This window comes from Anguilla anguilla, chromosome 9, assembly GCF_013347855.1.
Source record: "Anguilla anguilla isolate fAngAng1 chromosome 9, fAngAng1.pri, whole genome shotgun sequence".
Classification (NCBI taxonomy): Eukaryota; Metazoa; Chordata; class Actinopteri; order Anguilliformes; family Anguillidae; genus Anguilla; species Anguilla anguilla.
This window is the reverse complement of record NC_049209.1, coordinates 1,542,463-1,564,081: the sequence shown is the minus strand read 5'-3', so window position 1 is coordinate 1,564,081 and position 21,619 is coordinate 1,542,463. Positions and strand designations below refer to the sequence as shown.

Here is a 21,619-nt window from a genome sequence, read left to right as displayed (position 1 = left end):
TTTTAATCTCCCAGTTTATGGATTTCTTAAGCGGTAATTTTTCTGCACGAAGACTCATTTTCTGAAAAGGCAGAGGAAATGTTTTCCTTCCTAAGAGGAAACGCGCTCTCTCTCCCCCATCTTCAGGTTATGGTTTTATTCTGGGACTTGTCATGGGGGGGCGGGGGCGGGAGCTGTACGTGTTTGCCTTTTTTTTTGTCTTTTTTCCTGCTTTTTTTCCCTCTTTTCCCGAGAGTCTTTCGGCATTCTGGCTATGGCATCACCGCGGGCCCACAGACTAGCGGTGACCACAGCCCTGGCGCACCGAGCTGGAGCGGACGCTCCTGCTGCTCTTTTCACCTAAACCAGATTCTCCTCCGCCTCACTTTGAGCGGAGGGGATAAGCGGCTTTAAAGAACGATTTTAAAAAAGCACGCTGCGCGTCCAAAAAACGTCCATTTTGATTATAAATAATTTATGATCACATTCTCCTCTCTCAGGATTGATTCGAACGAAAAGTGGATTTTTACACATGGTATGGTAATAGAGGCTGTAATCCCCCAGCCGTATGTAAATGCAAGGATGTTTTCTAATCTGTTTCTTCTACAATCACGTCTCCTTGGAGCGATGCCGTGCGCTTGGCTGGGCTCCAAAGTGAGAGGAAACATGTCTATTATACACGATTCCTTCCCTGTGTGAGGCAGTCTTTCAGGTTTCAGTCCTCAGTCCGTTCTTCCTGTTAGCCTTACGCGTAGCATGGCAGTCACCATGGCTTAGATGAACATCAGCAAACCGTCTGGGGAGATTCAGTGATTCAGTTTGACTTTGGACATTATATGGACATTTTTCCATATGAACCCATTTCAATTCCCGGCAATCTTTACATGAGATTTCCCGAGATTCCCATAAAAACTGGAAGCACCTCTTAGAAGTTTTATTGTGGTTGAATTCATAATTACAGTAGCATCTCTGCAACAAGAACAGTTAAGAGATCAAACACATTTTCTGACTGGATTTTCATTTCCGCAAGGAGCATTAACCCTATCAGAAGGCAAATATTTAAAAAATTAAATTAAATTAAATATTGTGAAGTCTGCTCGACATCGTTTATCTCAATAATAAAATCATAACCAGCCAGGTAATAAATAGGCATGTGTAGCATGATTCCAGAAACGTGACTTAAATCACATGCAGCCTGTAAAAGGAGGGGTTAAATAACATGTCAGCTTCTGTCATAAAAAATCCAATTATTGAATGGCCCTTTATCGTTAACCTGTCTGTAAAGAGAGTAAAGATAAATGTCTGCATGGCCTATGCTTGTAGTCTGCCGCAGCTAGATTTAAAATATGTACACTGCCAAAAATGCTGAAAGGAAAAGTCAAAACTGTTTGGGAAATTTGCTTTTGGTGATCTTACCCATAGCTAGACGACCGATACCAGTTTCGTCCCCGTGCTTCCAGTAGCCTAAAAAAATATTTGAGAATATCTTCAGGCTGCATTCGCACTGTGCTGCCTCTATAAACTGACTATTCTGACACTTATTCTGTCTGGCATAGTGTTGCTGATGAGGTGGACATGTTTGTATTACTTCATGAGATCACACCCAACTTAAAAAATAGAAGAATCGGCCTATTTTATCCCCAAATCTATGCTCGGCCGTTTAAATGTAGTTTGTATGAGAGGAAATTTCCCACACATTTTTTAAAAAAGATATGTTGCGTGTGTTTATTAGTTAAGTATGCATTGCATGTTAAGATTTCTCCCAATTCCAGAAATACAACATTCCCAGGTCCTTTTTTTTATTTTCTCGGGAGACCCGACTGAAAACGATCCCGGGAATCCCGTGATCCTGAGTCCCAAGATGCAACCTTACTTTTTGCCACTTTGCACTGCCTTCTGGGTAATGCAGTCCATCATGCATTAAACAGCAGATGTGTGCATTTCCATAGAGTGCATAAAATTTTATGCATTTAACGTATGTGCCAATTTGGTTTAAGTGCCGCTGTCAAAACATGGTGAGAGGAAGGAGGGTGTAGAAGGGCATGGATTTGAGCCCCAGTTAACTTTGCGTTTATAATGCTCCCGTGTCTGCCTCTGCTGAAGGGCATCTCTCCACCGGTGTCACAAACTCATCTGGGCGTTATTAAATATGACTTTAATAATCCCTCCCCCTCGGTCATTATATCTATTCAATCCCATTTGTTTTGGGGTTTTTTTATCACTTCAGGGCTAGTGGAATAGACATTGATCCTGTCACTGCCAAAAAAAAAAATAATAAAATGGTCAGAATGGCCTCTAGTCATGACATTTATAAATCATGGAGTTTTCATGAAAGTTGTGGGCAGAAGCAGAAATATTGGGGGTGCTGCGGGTGCGGTGCTCCCCTATGAGCAGCCATGGGGTAACCCAAATGTAACACCAACTTAGGCCTCATTCAGGAAAATGTGTGTAGAGCGGGTCAGTCATACATTAGCCGATGTCTCTCTCCCTCTCTGTGTCTCTCTATTCTTCTCTCTCTTTCTCACTCTCTCTCTGTCTCTGATTCCCTCTCTATGTATCTCTATTCCTCTCTCTCTCTTCCACTCTCTCTGTCTCTCTCTTGCTCTCTCTCTCCCTCTCTGTCTCTCTCCCCTTCTCTCTCTCTCCCCCCTCTCTCTTTCCCTCCCCCCCCCCCTCTCTCTAGCTCAGTCCTCCTCTCTCAGTAATGAATGCCTGTCTCCCCCAGTGGTGACTGAGCCGCTGGGACACATTGAGTGGAAATCTCTTTACTCCTGGCAGCTGGGTGAGCTGGCGGCCAGGCAGCAGGGGCGGGGGGGATGGGGGTGGTAGAGGGCCCGCCGGACCCCCCCGGGGGAGGGGGGAGGGCGGGGGGTCAGCGTGCGTCGCTCTGAATTATTCATCCCTCGCACATCGCCGCCCAGAGCAGCACCACCCATGGGAAGTCACATGCCCCCACGCCCCCCCCCCCCACCCCCCATGCCCCCATGGCACTCACACAGTACCCCCCCACCCCCCATGCCCCCACACCACCCACACAGTACCCCCCCCCACCCCCCATGCCCCCATGGCACTCACACAGTACCCCCCCACCCCCCACGCCCTCAGGCCCCTGCCGCCTCATGTGCTCGTGCCCCCGCGCTCACGGGAGAGAGCACCTGGTGTTGCCCCCATGCCCCAGCACCCATGTGCCCCCCTGCTCCGAAACTAACCAGCACCCATGTGCCCCCCTGCTCCGAAACTAACCAGCAGCCATGTGCGTAGTGCCTTCTGGAGAGGCCGAGCGACAGCACCCTATTCTTAAGGGAAACGCGGTGCCTCTTGCTTACGGTGGTCACAGGCATGATCATAGTTTTTTTCGGTAAGGCTGGTTGTGGGCGATGTTGATACGCGTCTCGCTGATGGGATCTGGCTGCTGAAGAGCGGCGGCAATTTCTTCTCACCTCTTCTCTTTTTCAATTTTCTTTTTCCGCTGTGATAACGGAGCGAAGAGGCGTCGCGAAGAAAAGGTAGTTGCGTCGCCGCCGAGAGATCAGCCAGCCCCCCCCCCCCCGTCTCCCCCGCCCGTTCAGAATGCCAGGGTGCTGATTCTAACCCCCCCCATGATTTTCCCACCCTCGCGGCTTTATCGCGAGCTCATTGGCTGTCGTTTCGAAGCTCTTGTTTACCAGCCAAAACTACAAGGGCGACGCAGAACTGGTGCTGAGCGAAATGAAAAGAGAGTTTAAGAAACATTGCGTGGCCTGGGACTGTTTCTCGATTGTAGCGCTGACAAGCTTACGCCTGACAGTGACAAGGCTCAGATTCGCAGAGTTTTTTCTGCAACCTCCAAAACACGTCAGAGACAGACAAATCTTGGCAAAAAACACTGTACAGTCTCTAATCTGAGCTGGGCATAAGTGATAGCAATGATTAAAAATAAGAGTCTACAAACAGAAAGTACAGTGATTTAAAGTTAAAAAAGGAACTAAACTAGAAAGTAAACCATCACAAATCATTGGAGGGAAAAACCTCCTCGTTTAAGCTGCAGTACGAAAATGCTAAAATAAATGTAATGATCACATGAGAAAAGTCTATTTAAAACAATATGTTTACTCTATAAGCTGTTCCATTACAAATCTGAAGCTCCTCAGCCGTCTGCAGGGTGCATCGCTCACAGTGCAGAAACCTGGATACACCAGCACAGAGTCTTTTGTGTTCGTTTCTGTGTGCCTTCACATCGCTGTCTTTCACCGTGTGATATTAGATTTGTTCAATTCAATTCAGTTTTATTTGTATAGCGCTTTTTTTTTTTTTTACAGGGAACTGTCACAAAGACACCGTACAGAGTAGCAAGGCAAGATACAGGGTAAAAAGAGCAAAACAGAGCAAACACCAGGCCTGAACCCCCAAATAGCAGGTACATAAGGTAAAAAATAAAAAAAAACTCCCAGTGGGGAGAAAACCCTCAAACGGCAGTGAGAAAAAACTCCCCAATGGGAAGAAATCTGGAGAGGAACCCGGCTATAGAAGGGGAGCCCATCCTGCACTGGCCAGCCTGGTGTAAAGTAGCGGCAGAATTTGTTTAATATATACAGTGAACCAGTGGTTCCAAACCACTCCTTGGGTGCCCCCAGCCAGTTCAGCGTATTTGAGGTGTTCCTCAAGCTCATTGGAGGCCAATTGTACAATTGTACCGCTTCCTGACCGGCCTCTCGTGCAACGGATGCTGTGAACGCATAAGACAGCGCAGACGCCAAGTCTCCAGTTTGGGATGTGACAGATGTACTCTTTGTAGTAGTAGACATTTTGATGCATGCGGTTATTCCTCATGTTCTCTAAATAACTTGCTATATTACGTAGTGTGGATGATGGTCCCGCTGTCATCCACACTTCCCATTTCCATGTGGCTGTTTCAGGATTTTTAAGGAGCGTATTCTTCAAATATTACGGCACAGTCCTTCGAGGTTGCAGGTGTATGACGTTGCTATTTATAGCCCAAAAATCGTTACTTCCGCTGAGACGTGCCAGGAGATAAATCCTGAGCCCCTGGGGTACCCGAGGAGAGGTTTGGTAACCTGTGCAGTACCCTACATGCATCAGAAGAGCCATGCATGGACATGGCACTAGACCTCTGATCTTTATAATATAAGCAAAACACGTATTTGATGAGGTGGACGTGACAAAAAAATTCAATGTGACAGCTGATTCTCTAGTCAGAAAGCTTTCGTAAACTGCTGCTTTCACAGTAAAAGCAAGCCAGGATTGGACGTAGATTGAGTCTGAATGTTAGTTTCAAAGGTACCCAACTTTGAATTAAATTAATATTTTGAACGCGCCCAGGTTTCATGCCTTTATATTTTCCGGTGTCTTCACTAAACCAAAATGGAAAAAAAGGGATTTATGAGGAGCTTGTGAGGAGCAGAGAGAGCCGCTGGGCTCCCTGTGGGCCCCGAGGACTTGATCTCCATTTGGCGATGCTCTTCACATCCAGCAGATCAAACGCACGGAGAAACAAAGGGCTCATATACACACAAGGGTTTCTTTCATATCAGACGCCGCACTTATCTTCAAAATGATCTCCGAGGTTTATTTATTTATTGATGAAAGCTGAAGGTTAATGTTCCAGCGCGCAGGAATCAAAGCCGGCCTGAACCTTCGCCACGCGTCGGCTTCGTCTTCGCAAAGAAAAAAAAAGTCTTCCCCGGATTATAGTTTAATTCAACTGTGCAGCTATTCCATGCGCGGTTGATTGAAAGTAACTTCTGTGTTTTTTTCTTTTTCTCTTTTTTCTTCTTCTGTTCTGTGTCCCGCAGGACGGTATGGGCAATTTAAGAATCACAGAGAAGGGCCTGAAGCTCGAAGGGGACTCCGAGTTCCTCCAACCTCTGTATGCCAAAAAAATCGAGTCCAGACCAGTAAGTAGAAGTTTCCCGGCAAAAATGGCCCTCCAATCAGATGCATGCATATTCATCGCGTGGAGAGCGTGTGCTGGATTGGATGGCTTGATTATGTTGGGTGCTTGTCAAGTCCCATCTGTCCCTTGACTCAAAGAGATGGAAACGAACTCAGATGAGATTAATAGTTCTGTAAGTGTTGATTTGGATTTTTTAAAAATGTATGCAAAAATATTGCTTCAGTTACTTTGCATATTCAGTGTGTTAGAACATCAGCTTCAGGGGCTTGTAAGACTCCCGTAGTTTGGCTCATAATTCATTCTCCTCGTAGAATGTCTGGGACGTGATGATTGGCTGGATGTGTGCCCGTTTGGAATGCAACAAATTGATGCTCCAACTTGCAGATTTTTTTGTTTGTTTGTTTTTGTTGGTTGTTTGTTTATTCTAATGTAAAGTAGAATTATTCACGTTGTGAATTGTGCAGATTTATTTTATTTAATTTTTTTGGGCAGATCACAACAAAATGAATGCATGTATCTAAAGAAGTGCCAGACATTGCAGGACCTGGCTTTGTGTAAATTTCGGAAACACCGCATTGAATCAAATATTGCACTAAAAAAAAAGTTTGATGAAACGGTGAGCCCTGCAAAAAACAAACTTTTCTGTCCATAAATTTTTTTTTTAGTTTCAGGCTGCAACTGTCTAAGCAGTCCTGAAGCCTAAAAGTCAGCATTTTCATAAATCTCCCAGTAATCATACACTTTAACAAACTCTTGGGTCTGCAGATCAATAATTTGTTACTTAAACATCACAGTTCTACAGAAAGAACAAATATTATAAACCGGCCAATTAAATGTCTTCCTTAAGCAAGGAAATTATACGACGACTAACAGATTTATAAAAGAATAAATCTAGTAAACAAGACACACATTCTCACAAAAAAATGCTATGAATATGCTGTTAAGTCTGCATGGCTAAAATGCGACGTCAGAGACAGCAGCAGACTACAGACACACATAACATCTGTCCATCCACTCATTATCTGTACCCCTTATCCTGAGCAGGGTCCATCCATTATCTGTACCCACTTATCCTAGGCAGGGTCCATCCATTATTTATACCCACTTATCCTGAGCAGGGTCCATCCATTATCTGTACCCACTTATCCTGAGCAGGGTCCATCCATTATCTATACCCGCTTATCCTGAGCAAGGTCCATCCATTATCTGTACCCACTTATCCTGAGCAGGGTCCATCCATTATCTGTACCCACTTATCCTGAGCAGGGTCCATCCATTATCTGTACCCACTTATCCTGAGCAGGGTCGTGGGGGGTGCTGGAGCCTATCCCAGCATGCATTTGGCATGAGGCTGAAATACTCCCTGGACAGTTTGCCAATCTCTCACAGGGCACACACACTGTTCACTCACCATTCACTCACACACTCATACCTTTGGGCAGTCATGCATAGTATATCAGATATCAGATATCAGATATCAAATATATAGTTAAATATATATTTTTTTTAATATGAGAAAATGACAGTCATCAGAATATCCTGGCATGTCTTCACATTCCAACATGGTCTCTAATCTGTGACACGGGCTTGTCTCCACAGGGCACCCCTCTGTTCCTCCAATCATCCAAAAATGTCTCTGTCAACATTTTAAATGGAAATAAGCAGATGGTCACGCAACTCGTTGCAGGTAAGATATGCTCATGAGTGTTCGATTTTTTTCCTCCATTCTGTCATGTTTGCTATTTAGATGATCACAACCAATTTAAATATACTATCATTCACTTTAGTCAGTCAGATTTGAAGTCATGATTTCAAATTCTGTATTACATGGGTCTAATGTTCAATGGGAATTGTTTTTGTAAATGTAGGCAACTCTGTAAATGGGTAATTTCTTAAATGTCAAATGTGAGTTTGTCAAATGGGACAGTTTAACTTATGTACGCTTTTTATACTTCATTCGAGCAATTGTGTTAGACTTACATAGGAGCATCTGTTAAGGAAATAAATAAATAAATAAATAATGGGGGTTGGATTTGCTGGTGTTCTGAGTTCCCCCCTTCCTGCCCCCTCCCCCACCCCACCCCCACGGTGGGAATTCCATTTCATGAACGGGGGGATTGTACGGGAGGATTCGGGCTTGTGAGCAAATCTCTTTCACAAGAAGGGGCTCAGGCCAGCAGAGCCAGTGGATTAAAGTGGAAGAGAGGAGGATCTCCCCCGTTGCATTCTGGGATGCGAGGGCTGGAGCCAGCCGTGGAAACGCGCGGTTACTATTATCTGCGGACCTGGCGGCCGAGCACCCTGAGAGAGCCGTTGCCAATAGCGATCCAGAACACTGGCAGGGCACCATCGCCGCGGGAACGCTGCGGAACTCCACTCTGACGTTCCGACGGAAAGACAATGCTCGTGTCACTCCTGGGGGGGAGCGTAATTGCTGTGTCCCCTCCCCATTCCTGTCACCGCGCCTGCATTATCGTGCAAAATCTACCCTGCGTTGCTCTCAAACGCGTGGGGGGGGGGGGGGGGGGGGGCAGGGAACCTGTCACGGGCGTGATCTGTGATCGACCCCCTGTGCTATTTCGGATAATACCTACCTTGACACTAAATGGAAGTCATCAGCAACATGCTTGTCGTGGGAAATTTATTTTAGAAGTTGTCACTCTTTTGCGGTTGAATTATTTCCGTTTCCTCCGTGTGAAATGTGTTGTCTATTGTACAGCCGTTTGTATGAAAAGGGGAAACGTTTCTAAAGAAAGCCATACACCGCTTCTCTGGTTTAAATTGGATTCTTGACAGAAAAATATTCAGATTTCTGATGAATCTAATTCTCTATTTGTGCCGTTTGAGAAAAAAAGCAACACATTTGGCATAATTAAGGGTAGCTGACTGACAACTGGGGAAATGCATTAAAACCATGAAAGGAAGAGAGTTTTAATTCAGATATCAAAGACATGACAAGCAAATATAAACAGATTGAAGGGAATTTAATGATGGTATCTCTGCTTTTCATGAGCCTCTGCGCTTTGTCACGCATAGATGCTGCTTTATTTTATTTATGTTATTTTATGCAAAATGATGGATGTATGGTGATCTCTGGTTGGTAACTCCTAGTTGAAGGTATTTCATGCAATACATTTAAATGTATTTCTTCTTAACAGCAGTGTTATTATATTGATATTGTTAACATAATGTAATGTAATGTAATGTAATGTTAACACACTGCTTGCTTGTTTGCAGTTTACCTTAGTAAAATTGCAGATTATATGACACGTTTTCCTTTTGTGGGAATAATATAAGATTATAGCTTCACCTGCAGCTGATAAATCAAGTTAGGCCGCAGCATTCTGATTCTGCCTAACCAGCTTGCTTGCTAATAATGTTCACACAATTTGCTTCCTAGTCTTGCGTGTGTGAATGTGTGTGTGTGTGTATGTGTGTGTGTGTATGTGCGTGTACATGCGTGCGTGTGTGTGTGTATGTCTGTGTGTGCGTGTGTGTACATGCGTATGTGTGTGTGTGTGTATGTACGCGTGCGTGTGTGTGTGTGTGTATGTCTGTCTGTCTGTGTGTGTGTACGTGCGTGTGTGTGTGTGTGTGTGTGTTTGCGTGTATGTGTGTGTGTTTGCGTGTGTGTGTGTGTGTGTTTGTGTGTGTGTGTATGTCTGTCTGTCTGTCTGTGTGTGTGTGTGGGTGTGTGTGTTTGCGTGTATGTGTGTGTGTTTGCGTGTATGTGTGTGTGTTTGCGTATGTGTGTGTGTGTGTGTGTGTGTATACGTATGCACATTCACCCCTCCCTGCGTATCCCCCTCTTTAGGGTCTAAGGGAGTGGTGGCTCAGGGGAAGATGCTGGAGGTCCGGTCCAACACGGGGAAGCTGCTCTTCTCCGCAGACGACCACGAAGTAGTGGTGGGGTCTGAGCGGTTACGAGTTATGGGTGAGTCGCTACGACGACAGCCAGTCACAGGCATTTTCATTAATTTATTCATCATTCTCTGTTGTATGCACGGTGTAGAAGCTGAAGGCCTGGGCTATAATGTGTGAGATTACAGTTACTGCAGTGAATATGAATATGAATATGAATATGAACATGAATATGAATAATGTTACGGCACAGCTTGCATCTCACCATGTACAGCCTTTAAGGCTGCGTACGCAGTTATGAGCGTTCTGCTCGTTTATGAGTTCTCAGGGCCACCGTTCTTGTTAAAATCCTATTTGGTGATCTTCAGGGAATGAGTGCAGTGCTGCAGTGACTCATTGAGGCTGTATTTGCGCAGTATTTATACGGTGCCGTCTCTCGCCATGTCCCTGCGATTCTCTGAATGCTTTTAATGTAAATCCGAATGGCCAATCTGACATCACTGCACTTTGGTCGTTGTCTTACAAGAAAATGGGCTTTTAATGTGCCAGGAGCTGTGATGTTGCTCTATGATGTTTTTTTATTTATCATAAGCAGTGCAGTTATGTGTCCCATATTTGCAATGACGCATGATGCAGTCGCACTTGCCAGTCAACTAATGAACGTTTTACGCAGTAGAAAATGTAATTAGTGACAAACTGCTTAAGAAGTATTCACCAGCATATGTTTTAAGTAGAAGAAACAAAAACTCATTCTGTTGTAACAACATGCTTCTGTGTATTCGGCCTGGTTGTAGCTGCTTAGCACATGCAACACTGTCATAGGTTTTTACCCAATATTTTGGAATAAAAAATGGCAAATTTGGGTAATGAAGAGGATATCTCCATCTTGTAAATTACACTACAGACAAACACTATTAGTGTGAATAACTGCATTAGTGTTATTAGTCCACAGGTCAGAAAATGACATAAAAAGAATTTAAAAGTATGCATTTGGCCAGTATAATTGGAGGAAAAATTCAGGCTTCTAGACATGCTGGTCATCGAACAACAATGATTACTGTAAATAAATACTTATAAATTAGAGAATAAGTAAAGGTTCTTACTATTTAATATATGCATTCCACTTCTTAAACTTTCAAATATACTTCACACTTCTTACAATTTCAGTTATTCGCGGGGGGGGGGAGGTGCTGACAATTCTGTTTTATTAAAAAGGGGCAGGGGGGAGGCGGGCAGATCAGTATTCTTTCAGGGGGCCCAGAATTCCTAGCTGCGCCCCTGGATATGCATTTAGAGTTTTTATCTTAAAGGCACAGGACCGTATTGTTGATATCCCTCTGAAGCACCCCAGCAGCCCAGCAGACTGTAGGCAGGAAACAGGAAGTGGCAGTTTCTCTCGGGTCAAAGGGCATCGATGGGCTGCCCGTGGGGGGACAGCGTTACCCCGCTAAAGAGAGTCTCCAGGGTTCATATCATGACATATAAACAGGTTCAGCTTAGGCCAGTTTAATTCTATATTTGGCTTTCTTATTCCTTTTTTAGAATTTTATTTAATTAAACTGTAAATTCATTAATCCAGCATATATCTGTATCCAATCTGCTTGCAATGAAAGATGGCACGACTTCATACGACCATTCCAGACGCATCGCTTTCCCAGGAATAGAATTAGCCAATGAGAGCAGTGCTTACAGTCTGGGTCTGGAATTACACTGAGCTTGGGCCAAACTGAGACTGGGCGAATATTCGGCTGGGGGAATTACCCACAATTCCACTCACCCCTATTTTCCAAACTTCCTCATAATTATTCCTCATATTTATAGGACTGCTCTAATCATCGGTCTGTATATTTCATTTTTTTTTAAAACAATCTGAATGAAAAGACTTGTGGAGTACAGAGCCAAATAAAGAAAAATATGTCTTTGTCCCAAACATGACGAAGCTCACTGTATTTTCATCTGTCTGTATATTTCAGTTTTAACAATTTGAATGAAAAGGTTTATATTTTTAATAATGTTATATTGTCAACACATAAACCAGTTTCAATTCCAGCTATTATTACTTTTCTCTATTTTTTATACCGCAGTGTGCCTTTTGGCAGCTGGCGGGTAAATTAAGTTGACAAGCTGACACTTCCACAGAGTCATAAATTACAGAGGCTGCTGGAAACGGCCGTTTTAAATATGGACGGGAGGAGAGATTCATCCCAACCGCTGTTTGGTGACGCCGGACCGCCGCTGGTGATGCGTGCCCTCCACCGGCGGCTCTTCCGGAAGAATTTAATCTGAGGCGTCGTTCCGAAATGAAGCACAGCGGCTCGCTCCCGTTCCTGTTTGTAAAAGCAAGCGTTTCTGCCACAGTCGGATGTTATTGTCAGTGTTATTCACTTTGCCTGAGGTTGGATATGGAAATAGACGCATCTTCAGAGTTTCTGCTAAAAAAAGTTTGTGCTAATAATATCAAAGCGTTGGAAATACTCTACATGGTCTTTATGAAACAGCAGGTTTGATGTCACAGACTTCCGCCCACAGTGGCGAAATGTACAGTGTCCATTTTGTAGAGCCTTAAATTTGGTCAAAATTGGCATGAAAGTGTGAGAAATCAGTCTGCCCCCGGCTGAACCCTCGCCCCGGTGTCTGGAGTGCCTGTCTGCTTTTGGCACTGTGGCTCGTTGAACTGAAGCACTTTGGGTTGTTTTTTGGGCCTCTGATTGGCTCTGAATTTTTCTCCAGTGAGTCAGCATCATTTCCCGAGTTATTACTCTCAATCTCGCCCCCGTCTGGTTTTTTTCCTCCCCCCAGTAGATCTTGAAAACCAGGGTTTATTATCTTCACTCACCTGAAGACGCCCAAATAAATGACTGTATTGAAAAAAAAAATGTTTATTTTTAAAATTTATTTTTCATTCATTCATTCATTCATCCATTCATTCATTTGCATGCTGATAATACAGCTCTGCGCTTTGGGAAATTGTGCATATTGTCTAATATATGACTCAGGAAGAAGGCCAAACAGCAGATCACAGAGCAAAAAAAAAAAACCTTTTTCTCATCTAAATCACATCTGACATTTAATATGGTTCCTGCTGGGAATTAATTAAGAACATTTTTGAATTTTATGAAATGAAATGTTCAAGATAATACATGTAATGTCATGTATTCCAAAAAAAAAAAAAATCAATTATGGGAGATTAGCAGCTGGGCACAGAATGGAATAAAATCTGCCTGGCAGGTACAGGAACACGACGGCATGCCAACCCCAAGAGCCAAAGAGCTTTGTGTTATGGGCACTGTGTAATGGGGCTGTGTAACAGGGCTGTGTAATGGGGTTGTGTAACAGGGCTGGTGTAATGGGGGTGTGTAACGGGGCTGTGTAACAGGGCTGTGTAATGGGGCTGTGTAACAGGGCTGGGTAATGGGGCTGTGTAACAGGGCTGTGTAATGGGTCTGTGTAACAGGGCTGTGTAATGGGGCTGTGTAATGGGGGTGTGTAACAGGGCTGTGTAATGGGGGTGTGTAACGGGGCTGTGTAATGGGTCTGTGTAATGGGTCTGTGTTACAGGGCTGTGTAATGGGCCTGTGTAACAGGGCTGTGTAATGGGGCTGTGTAACAGGGCTGGGTAATGGGGCTGTGTTAACAGGGCTGTGTAATGGGCCTGTGTAACAGGGCTGTGTAATGGGGCTGTGTAACAGGGCTGTGTAATGGGGCTGTGTAATGGGGCTGTGTAACAGGGCTGTGTAATGGGGCTGTGTAATGGGGCTGTGTAACAGGGCTGTGTAATGGGGCTGTGTAATGGGGCTGTGTAACAGGGCTGGGTAATGGGACTGTGTAATGGGGCTGTGTAATGGGGCTGTGTAACAGGGCTGTGTAATGGGACTGTGTAATGGTGCTTTGCAACAGGGCTGTGTTTCTCCATATTCAACACCACCATCAGGAAGTATTTCTTACACAGAGAGTTGTGAGGTGGCACGGTGGTGCAGTGAGCAGCAGTGGGTTTGAATCCCAGCGAGGGCCTTTCTGGGTTCTTCATGTTCCGTGTCCGTGGGGGTTTCCTCTGGGTTCTCCGGGTTCCTCCCACAGTCCAAAGACAAGCAGGCTAACTGGAGAGCTTAAATTGTCCCTGAGGTATGAATGTGTGAGTGAGTTGTGTGGGGGTTCTGTGATGGACTGGGGATCTGTCCAGGGTGTTTCCTGCCTCTCTCCCAATGCATGCAGGGATAGGCTCCAGCACCCTATGACCCTGACCAGAGGTAAGATTTTAGGAAATGAAAATGGATGGATGGAAAGCTTTCTGCTTTCCTGTCATCTGAATGAAGTGAGGGGGGAAAAAACACAAAAAGAAAAATAAATAAATGTCATATGCACACACCATGTTTGAGGTCTGCATCCAGAGAATATATTTCTGGAATGCATTTAGTTTTGTGTGACATGTATTTGCTTATGTAAAATGAAATGAACGGAGCAGTGGATGGGAGAAGAACAGTCTACCCATCGGACCGCTGTGATGTCTCCCATGATTGATAAGCATGTGCAGTTATAATGCTAGCACAGACAGTTCATATGTAGCATCAGCCGTGCTGTAGCGCAGATGCTAACGCTCCAGCAAGCATCTCTTCCACCGTCCAGCCTTTCGGCAGTATGAATGGTGCGTTTTGAATGAAGCCATTCCACCACTGTAATTAATGAAATCATTCTAATTTCCCCAATGCAATGAGGCCATTACCAGAACATTAACTGCTATTTAATCGTGGGACATTTATTTTAATTTTCCAAAAAATTAGGCTGTGCATGCAAATTGAGCATCAGTGCAGAATATTGTCTGTCCAACGCGCCTTTTAGATATGCACTGCAGGAAATGTACACTTGATACACACTGTTTTCACTGCTCTGCATTTTATCTTATTATGATGTGCTTTTTCTGAAATTAACGGCTTGTAAATTTCGAGCTGTTGGTTTCGGTGCTTCATCATTGGAATGACATTTTCCTTCCGACTCTGAGAAATAAGAACACTGAACAATACACACTTAAAATCTGTGTCTGGTGCATATATTTGGCAATGATTGTACAGTATATACAATTTTGTTTATTTTTATTATGTACAGCGCTAAAACAATGGATTTTAGCTGGCTAATCCTGTATCGTAAATCACAATATTACTCAACATTCATGATTTCCTAGTATTACAATTGTGTACGTTGGGTTAAATAATTATGAAATGAAACTGTGAAACTGGTGTCACTACCGTGAATTCTGTGTCCCCTTGCGGAAAGGGGCTGGAACAGCTCCGCTGCAGATGCAGCCAGATGTCGAGCTACGCAAGCTACGTGTTCAGCTGAACGCATTAGCATTTAAACCAGGCTGCTGAACGCCGTGAGGGTCGGCTCCCGGTCTCGGCGTGCCGTTCGGCGAGCTGAGAACCGCTCGGGCCCGTCCGTGACACGCGCGCCATTTCACCCGTGACCTCACGGCGGCGAGCAGCTGTCAGGCGTGTAGAGCGCGAGCGAGTGGCCAGCGCGGATTACACGCGTTCGCCTGAACGCTGAGCACTGAACACTGAGCACTGAACACTGAGCACTGAACACTGAGCACTGAGCACTGAGCACTGAACAGGCCTGTTTCATAATGAAATGCAGCGGTTAAGAAAAGCGAATGAATCGGAATGGAATGGAGAAGGAGAAAGGGGGGAACGAGCAGATGAAGGGAGGACTTCCTGACCGTGACCAGCTGTGGCATCATTGCAGTCGACACACACAAGCACTCCCCGCCGCACACCCCCCCCCCCCCCCCTTCCGAAAAGGTTTGGCCAGCGATGCACGAAAGGCAGATTTACTCAACGCTGTTTTTCTGATGCTCAGACGCGCCTGCAGCTCAGGGCGGTGAGTGTTAATGAGAGCAGCCAGGAGGAGCCCCGTGTTGAGGTTTCCCCGCATGACGTTTACTGAACATCAGGCAGACTTCCCCGGAATAGGCAAAAAGACATGTAGCAGAATGTAATGAAATTTCGAAAGAATGAGAGAGATTAGTGAGATGCGCCTCTGCTCCTGTAGTTTTAATGCTTGGTCTGAGAATGTTTGAGTAAGCAGCAGCACGCAAAAAAGAACCCCATTAACAATTAGCTGGAGATGCATGCGGAATAATGACATTACCTGATGACATTTCTTTTTTTTTCCTACAGTATTCGTAATGAAAGCTTTTTAATTAGCCACAATTATATCCCATTGCCTCTCTGAAGAGGGGCTAATTTAAAAAGGAGTGCCAGACTTAATAATCACAGCAGTGATCAGTTTAATATGAGGGGAGTCAGCATTTCTGAGAACAAAGGAGGACTCCGCTTTTATTGTTTTTGACTAGCGATCTTTTCCAGTACCGCCAACATTCCGTATTAAAATCGTTAGATGACTGTCTCTCATTCGGCATCCTTGGGGCACTCTAGGAGATTTGGTCTCTCTTGAAAATAACCTTGAATCTTTTGTGTGAACGAGTGTGCTTTGTTGGTGGCTCACCTGTGTGTGTGTGTGTGTGTGTGTTTTTAAAATCAAAAATAGTATTAAATTATATATTTCTTCCACTTAGTTTGGTCCTTGCCTTTGAAACCATCAATGTATCCCTCTCCATCAGTTTTCTGAAATGAATACACACTAAAATAAAATCTATTTTTACTCTCTGCAAATAGTTTTCTCATTGTGCTGTTCTGCTATTAATTCTGCATTTGTAAATTTAGAAAAGTATACATGTACGTCTTTTTTATGGCTTCATGAACCCTTGAAAAGTAGAGATGTTATTGCACAGGGGCTGTAGGACCCCTGATATTCTGGGCTGTAATCCCTTTGCCAGACCTGCCGATAGCTGTGCAGATTGTCTGCCGGAGAGAAAATCGTTGTTGATGTGGGATTTCCTGACACGGGACGGCTTCTAGCCTTTTTAAGAAATTTTCTCTAATCAGCTGGGGAACGGGAAAGTGATTCGCTCAATTTCCCCCTTTCATTCTCTCCTTAATCCTTACGCTCTCAGCAAAAAAAACATCTAACTAGTCAAGTAAATTCCCTGCATGTCAGCAGTCTGACTTGTGTGCATGTGTGCAAGTTATAAAATGGCTGTTCGGGGCAGAAATCTCAGCGTGGAGAGTTACGCACTCGCCATTATGCGTCTGTACTTTACTGCCATGTGGGTCAGTCTCTCAGCGGCGAACGCTGCGTGTAGCTAAGATGGCCGTCTTAGTGTTTATGCATTTTTGATATTCTGAATAACAGCAATGATAGTGTGCTGCTTAACTGGCATGGATTCTTTAGGCAGTTCGTACAGGAGTTTGTCTGAACCAAATGTAACACAACCAGTACCACTGAACAAAATATAACACAACCAATACCACTGCACAAAATGTAACGCAACCAGTACCACTGAACAAAATGTAACACAATCAGAAAAACTGAACCAATGTAACACAACCAGTACCACTGCACAAAATATAACACAACCAATACCACTGCACAAAATGTAACGCAACCAGTACCACTGAACAAAATGTAACACAATCAGTAAAACTGAACCAATGTAACACAATGAGTAGAACTGAACAAAATGTAACAGGTAGTGCTGAACAAAATATAACACAACCAGTACCACTGCACAAACTGTAACACAATGAGTAAAACTGCACAATATGTTACAGGTAGGACTACAAAAAATGTAACACAACCAGTAGAACTGCACAAAATTTTACAGGTAGGACTACGCAAAATGTAACCCAACCAGTAGCACCACTCAAAATGTAACGCGGTCATTATTCAGAAATACCAGACCATAGAATCCCCTTAGAGACCAATCAGAAACGAGCATTCAACAAAGCTGTGTCATAAACTGCAATAAAAGCACGCGGGAAAGCAGGCTGCTGGGTATGTTGATGCCCAGCATGTATTTGTGGTAGAGATTGGTGGATTATTCTAATAAAAGATCCAATCATCTCCTTTTTCTGACTGTTCTGAAAAGTTTACATTTTCCAGTAGGTCTGTTTTGTGGTTGCAGATGAACAGGTGAAAGGGTTTATCAGACTGGAAAAAGACTGGGAGCTGGTAACTGTGGATAACATCATGCCACAATATTGGAGATGTCTGTATGAGATCAGAATGTGGTTGCAGTCTGAAATGCATGTGCTCGCAGACTAGACCTCTGCAGAGCTGTTAGATTGCTTTTTCCTGTCGTCTGTCACTTCTTCTTCCAGTGCGAAAGAGGAACATGTAGAATGAGGCAAATAAAGCTATAATAGAATAATAAATAACTGCGTTTCTCCATGGAATACAAATAAAAAATAACACATTGCTTGTATTGGCCTTCATATCTGCTATATACAGTATGACTAAATTTACATCACTTAGGCAACAGTTCCCCCCCCCCCCCCCCCCCCCCCCCGTTTCCCTCACTGTTGTGTCTGCGGTCTGAATCAGATCAGAAAGCTGTCTTCAGGATTAGCTCTGCAGGAAATGCCTCAGATGAAGATTATTTAGGATTGGGCGATGGAGGCCGCATTTCATGTTTTTATCATGGCTGACGGGGAAATTCATTCTCCTTTGTGACCATTGGATTTCTGTCAGTCGCTGAGAAACAGTCCATAAAAAGCCGTAAATTACGTTTAAGGCTCCTGCAGCGGCCGGCGTGCTTCACATGCGCGCTTCATGGAGATTTGTTTCACGGGCGAAATAAATCTCCGGGCCACTCATCGCAAAGTGAGATTAGGCCCCACGCTGGAGCCCGCTCTCCCTGCTGTGCACTGCTGTGATTATCACTGGGGGGAAAAAGAGCACGCGTTTATGCTGTGTGACAGTCGTGATATTACCTTGTTAGCTTTTTGTGGGCCCTGTCATTTTAGATCTCGGCCTAGCGTTTAACGTCTAGTTTATGAGTGGTTGGACAGGGGAGTGTATGAGACAGGTCTGATTATGGTTCCAGGGTGGTGATATGAAAGGGGCATTAGTGCCAAGCCTCTTAGTGTGTGTCGGGGGGGGGGGGGGGGGGTCTGGGGCAAAAAACAGTTCAATGTGGGCCACAAGACATATTTCACAGACCGGAAAAAAATATATGTCAACGTCAGATTGGGTATGTCGTATATCAGACAAATATAAATCAATGTCAAAATGGATACCGTATGTATGAGAAAAAAAGACATTGTATGAAAAGATGTATCGGAGAAGTCGCAGGTTTTGGTCTGGAACTTGAGCATTTAGCTACATTAGGTGCCACTTTGGGGCATTTGGTGTTGAGCACTTATATTGTACTTATATCATTATCTTGATCTTTCTGATCTAGCCTATGCTTACTGTGTGAGCTGGACTTGATGTGTTCATGGCTATAAATAACTGTTACAAAATGAGTATTGTACCTTATCGGACCTGTGCTTTGTAATTGTTCCAATGACCTTTGGTATTCACTTACTGTACTTCGCTTTGGATAAATGCGTCTACCAAATAAAGGTAATGTAATGTTGAGCAGTATACTTGTGACTCCTTAAGACTTGGAATCTCAGACACTCTTGAGACAAGTCTTGAGACTTGTGACTCATCTCAGTAGTACTCAGAGGTCCCATAAGACTTGTAACCTGTTGCTGTTGCTCAGTCCTGAGGCTGGTACTGTGCCCCAGGTTTGGGCTTCCCTGAGCAAGCCTTCCACCCCCACACCCTTTGCCCAAATAAGGTCTGTGCAGGAACAGCCCTGTAACACACTAACGAGAGACCTGTCCTACTCCTCCAGGAAGAGAGAAGCTGCACAGAATACTCCCCCATAATCTAGTGATAGTAATAAGATGCTTTTTACGATGGCGCGTGATCTCATGATTGTACCTATTATTTCTCTCGATACTTTTCTATGGAGGTAAGAGCGGTTGTCCCTTTATGATCCAGATCTTCCACAATTATCCTTCTGAGCACATTTTCACATTTATTCCCGTCTATATGTGTCTAATCGCCCCCCTCTTGCACATTCAGTTCCACATTCATGCAGCATCCTGTGCTGTGGAACGGTCGCTGTGTTCCAGAGTGGTTTATTTCCGTCAGTGTCCGGTCTTGCCCTGCCCTTCTGACCGCTCCATCTGCTGTTGTCCGTAGCCTGGTATTCCAGGAGGGTAATCGGCCTGTACTTCTGACCCTCTACATCTTGTCGTGTTGCCTTTCAGTTGCCATTAATAGCCTGTGGCATTTCTGTGGCTCTACCAGCAGTGAAATTATGACAGTCCAGCAGTACTCAAAATTTCACCTTACAGGAGTGATGGGAGATGGAGTTTGTAGCTTTCCCTTAATGCAGCAAAATGTCAGACTCTGGACTTTACCTCCCATGAAGCACTCTGTGTGATGTTTATGAGGTTTCTGTTTTTTTTTTTTTTCCATTGCAATGGCTATGGATTGAAAATTCTGTTCAAGAAGTAGCTTTAGTTCACAAACTTTATTGTGATCTGGCTTAGAAAACTGCAGTTCTACAAAAAGTAATAAAAACCCTTTAATTAAGAAAGGATCAAAACGGCAGTTTTTCTTAAATTTTATCTCTGTGACGGTCCGGGTAGGGGGGACCCAAACGCAGAGGGAAAAAAAACACAAACTCAAAAGGGAAAATAAACAAAGACTTTACTAACACAAGGTGGACAAACAAGGAACAGACAAGGCCACAATGGGCTAAAACACAAACTCAAAAAATAATCTAATGAAACAGAAAACAGGAACTCAAAAACACAGACAGGGCAGAACACGGGAAGGCAGAGCACAAGGGAAGGTCAAAAACACAAGTCAGGAACAAAATACAGGCAGGTGAAACACAAACTCAAAAAATAATCTAATGAAACAAACACAAGAAGGCAGGTACATGAAAGTCGGGAAACAAACACAAGAAGGCAGGTACATGAAAGTCGGGAAACAAACACAAGAAGGCAGGTACATGTATATCAGGTAACAAACACAAGAAGGCAGGTACATGAAAGTCGGGAAACAAACACAAGAAGGCAGGTACATGTATATCAGGTAACAAACACAAGGAACCAGCACCCGAGTCAAGGGAACAGAGAACTTAAATAGACAAGGGGTAACAAGACACAGGTGAACTCAAAAAACAATCAAACCAGAAGGAGGGGATAACAAGACACAGGTGGGAACAATGATGGGATAACGAGACAATTGAAACAATCATACAATTAACAGGAGGGGAGCAGGACACAAAACAGAAGTGCCGCCATCTGGCGGCCCAACAAGGGAAACACAGACAGGAACACAGGACCATGACAGTACCCCCCCCCCAAGGGACGGCTCCTGACGTCCCAGGAGGCCGACCCAGGGAGGGAGTCAACAAAGGGTGGGGCTGGAGACCGGATTCAGGACTGGACAAGACAAGAACAGGGACAGAACACAGGAACAAGACTCTGGACCGGACTCTGACGAGGGAACAGGACTCAGACAGGAACAGGGACTGGACACAGAACTGGGGCAGGAACAGGACAGGAACGGAACAAGACAAGACTCGGGGCTGGACTGGACAGGAACGGAACAAGACAAGACTCGGGGCTGGAGTGGACAGGAAGGGATCTCGGGGCTGGAGAGGGACTCGGGGCTGGAGAGGGACTCGGGGCTGGAAACAGGACTCGACAGGAACAGGACTGGACAGGAACAGGACGGGACTCAGGACTAGAACGGGACGCAGGACTCGGGACTGGACTCAGACGGGGGAGCAGGACTCGGGACTAGGCAGGACCCGGGCAACACGGGGAGATTCAGGGCTGGGCAGAACCCGGGCGACACGGGGAAATTCAGGGCCCGCACATCGGGCGACACGGGGGAGACTCAGGGCCCGCACATCGGGCGACACGGGGGAGACTCAGGGCCCGCACATCGGGCGACACGGGGAAGACTCAGGGCCCG

General features: G+C 44.7%; 1 protein-coding gene across 6 annotated transcripts in view; it reads left to right on the top strand.

Moving 5' to 3' along the window:
• Positions 1 to 21,619, top strand: part of sgcd (sarcoglycan, delta (dystrophin-associated glycoprotein)) — a 177,478-nt gene that overhangs the window by 133,944 nt on the left and 21,915 nt on the right. For all 6 annotated transcript variants that reach the window (XM_035434688.1, XM_035434683.1, XM_035434686.1 and 3 more), the window contains exons 3-5: positions 5,772 to 5,873; positions 7,472 to 7,559; positions 9,687 to 9,806. In XM_035434688.1, the coding sequence (XP_035290579.1) occupies positions 5,772 to 5,873; positions 7,472 to 7,559; positions 9,687 to 9,806 (310 nt within the window). The remainder of the gene's footprint in view (positions 1 to 5,771; positions 5,874 to 7,471; positions 7,560 to 9,686; positions 9,807 to 21,619) is intronic.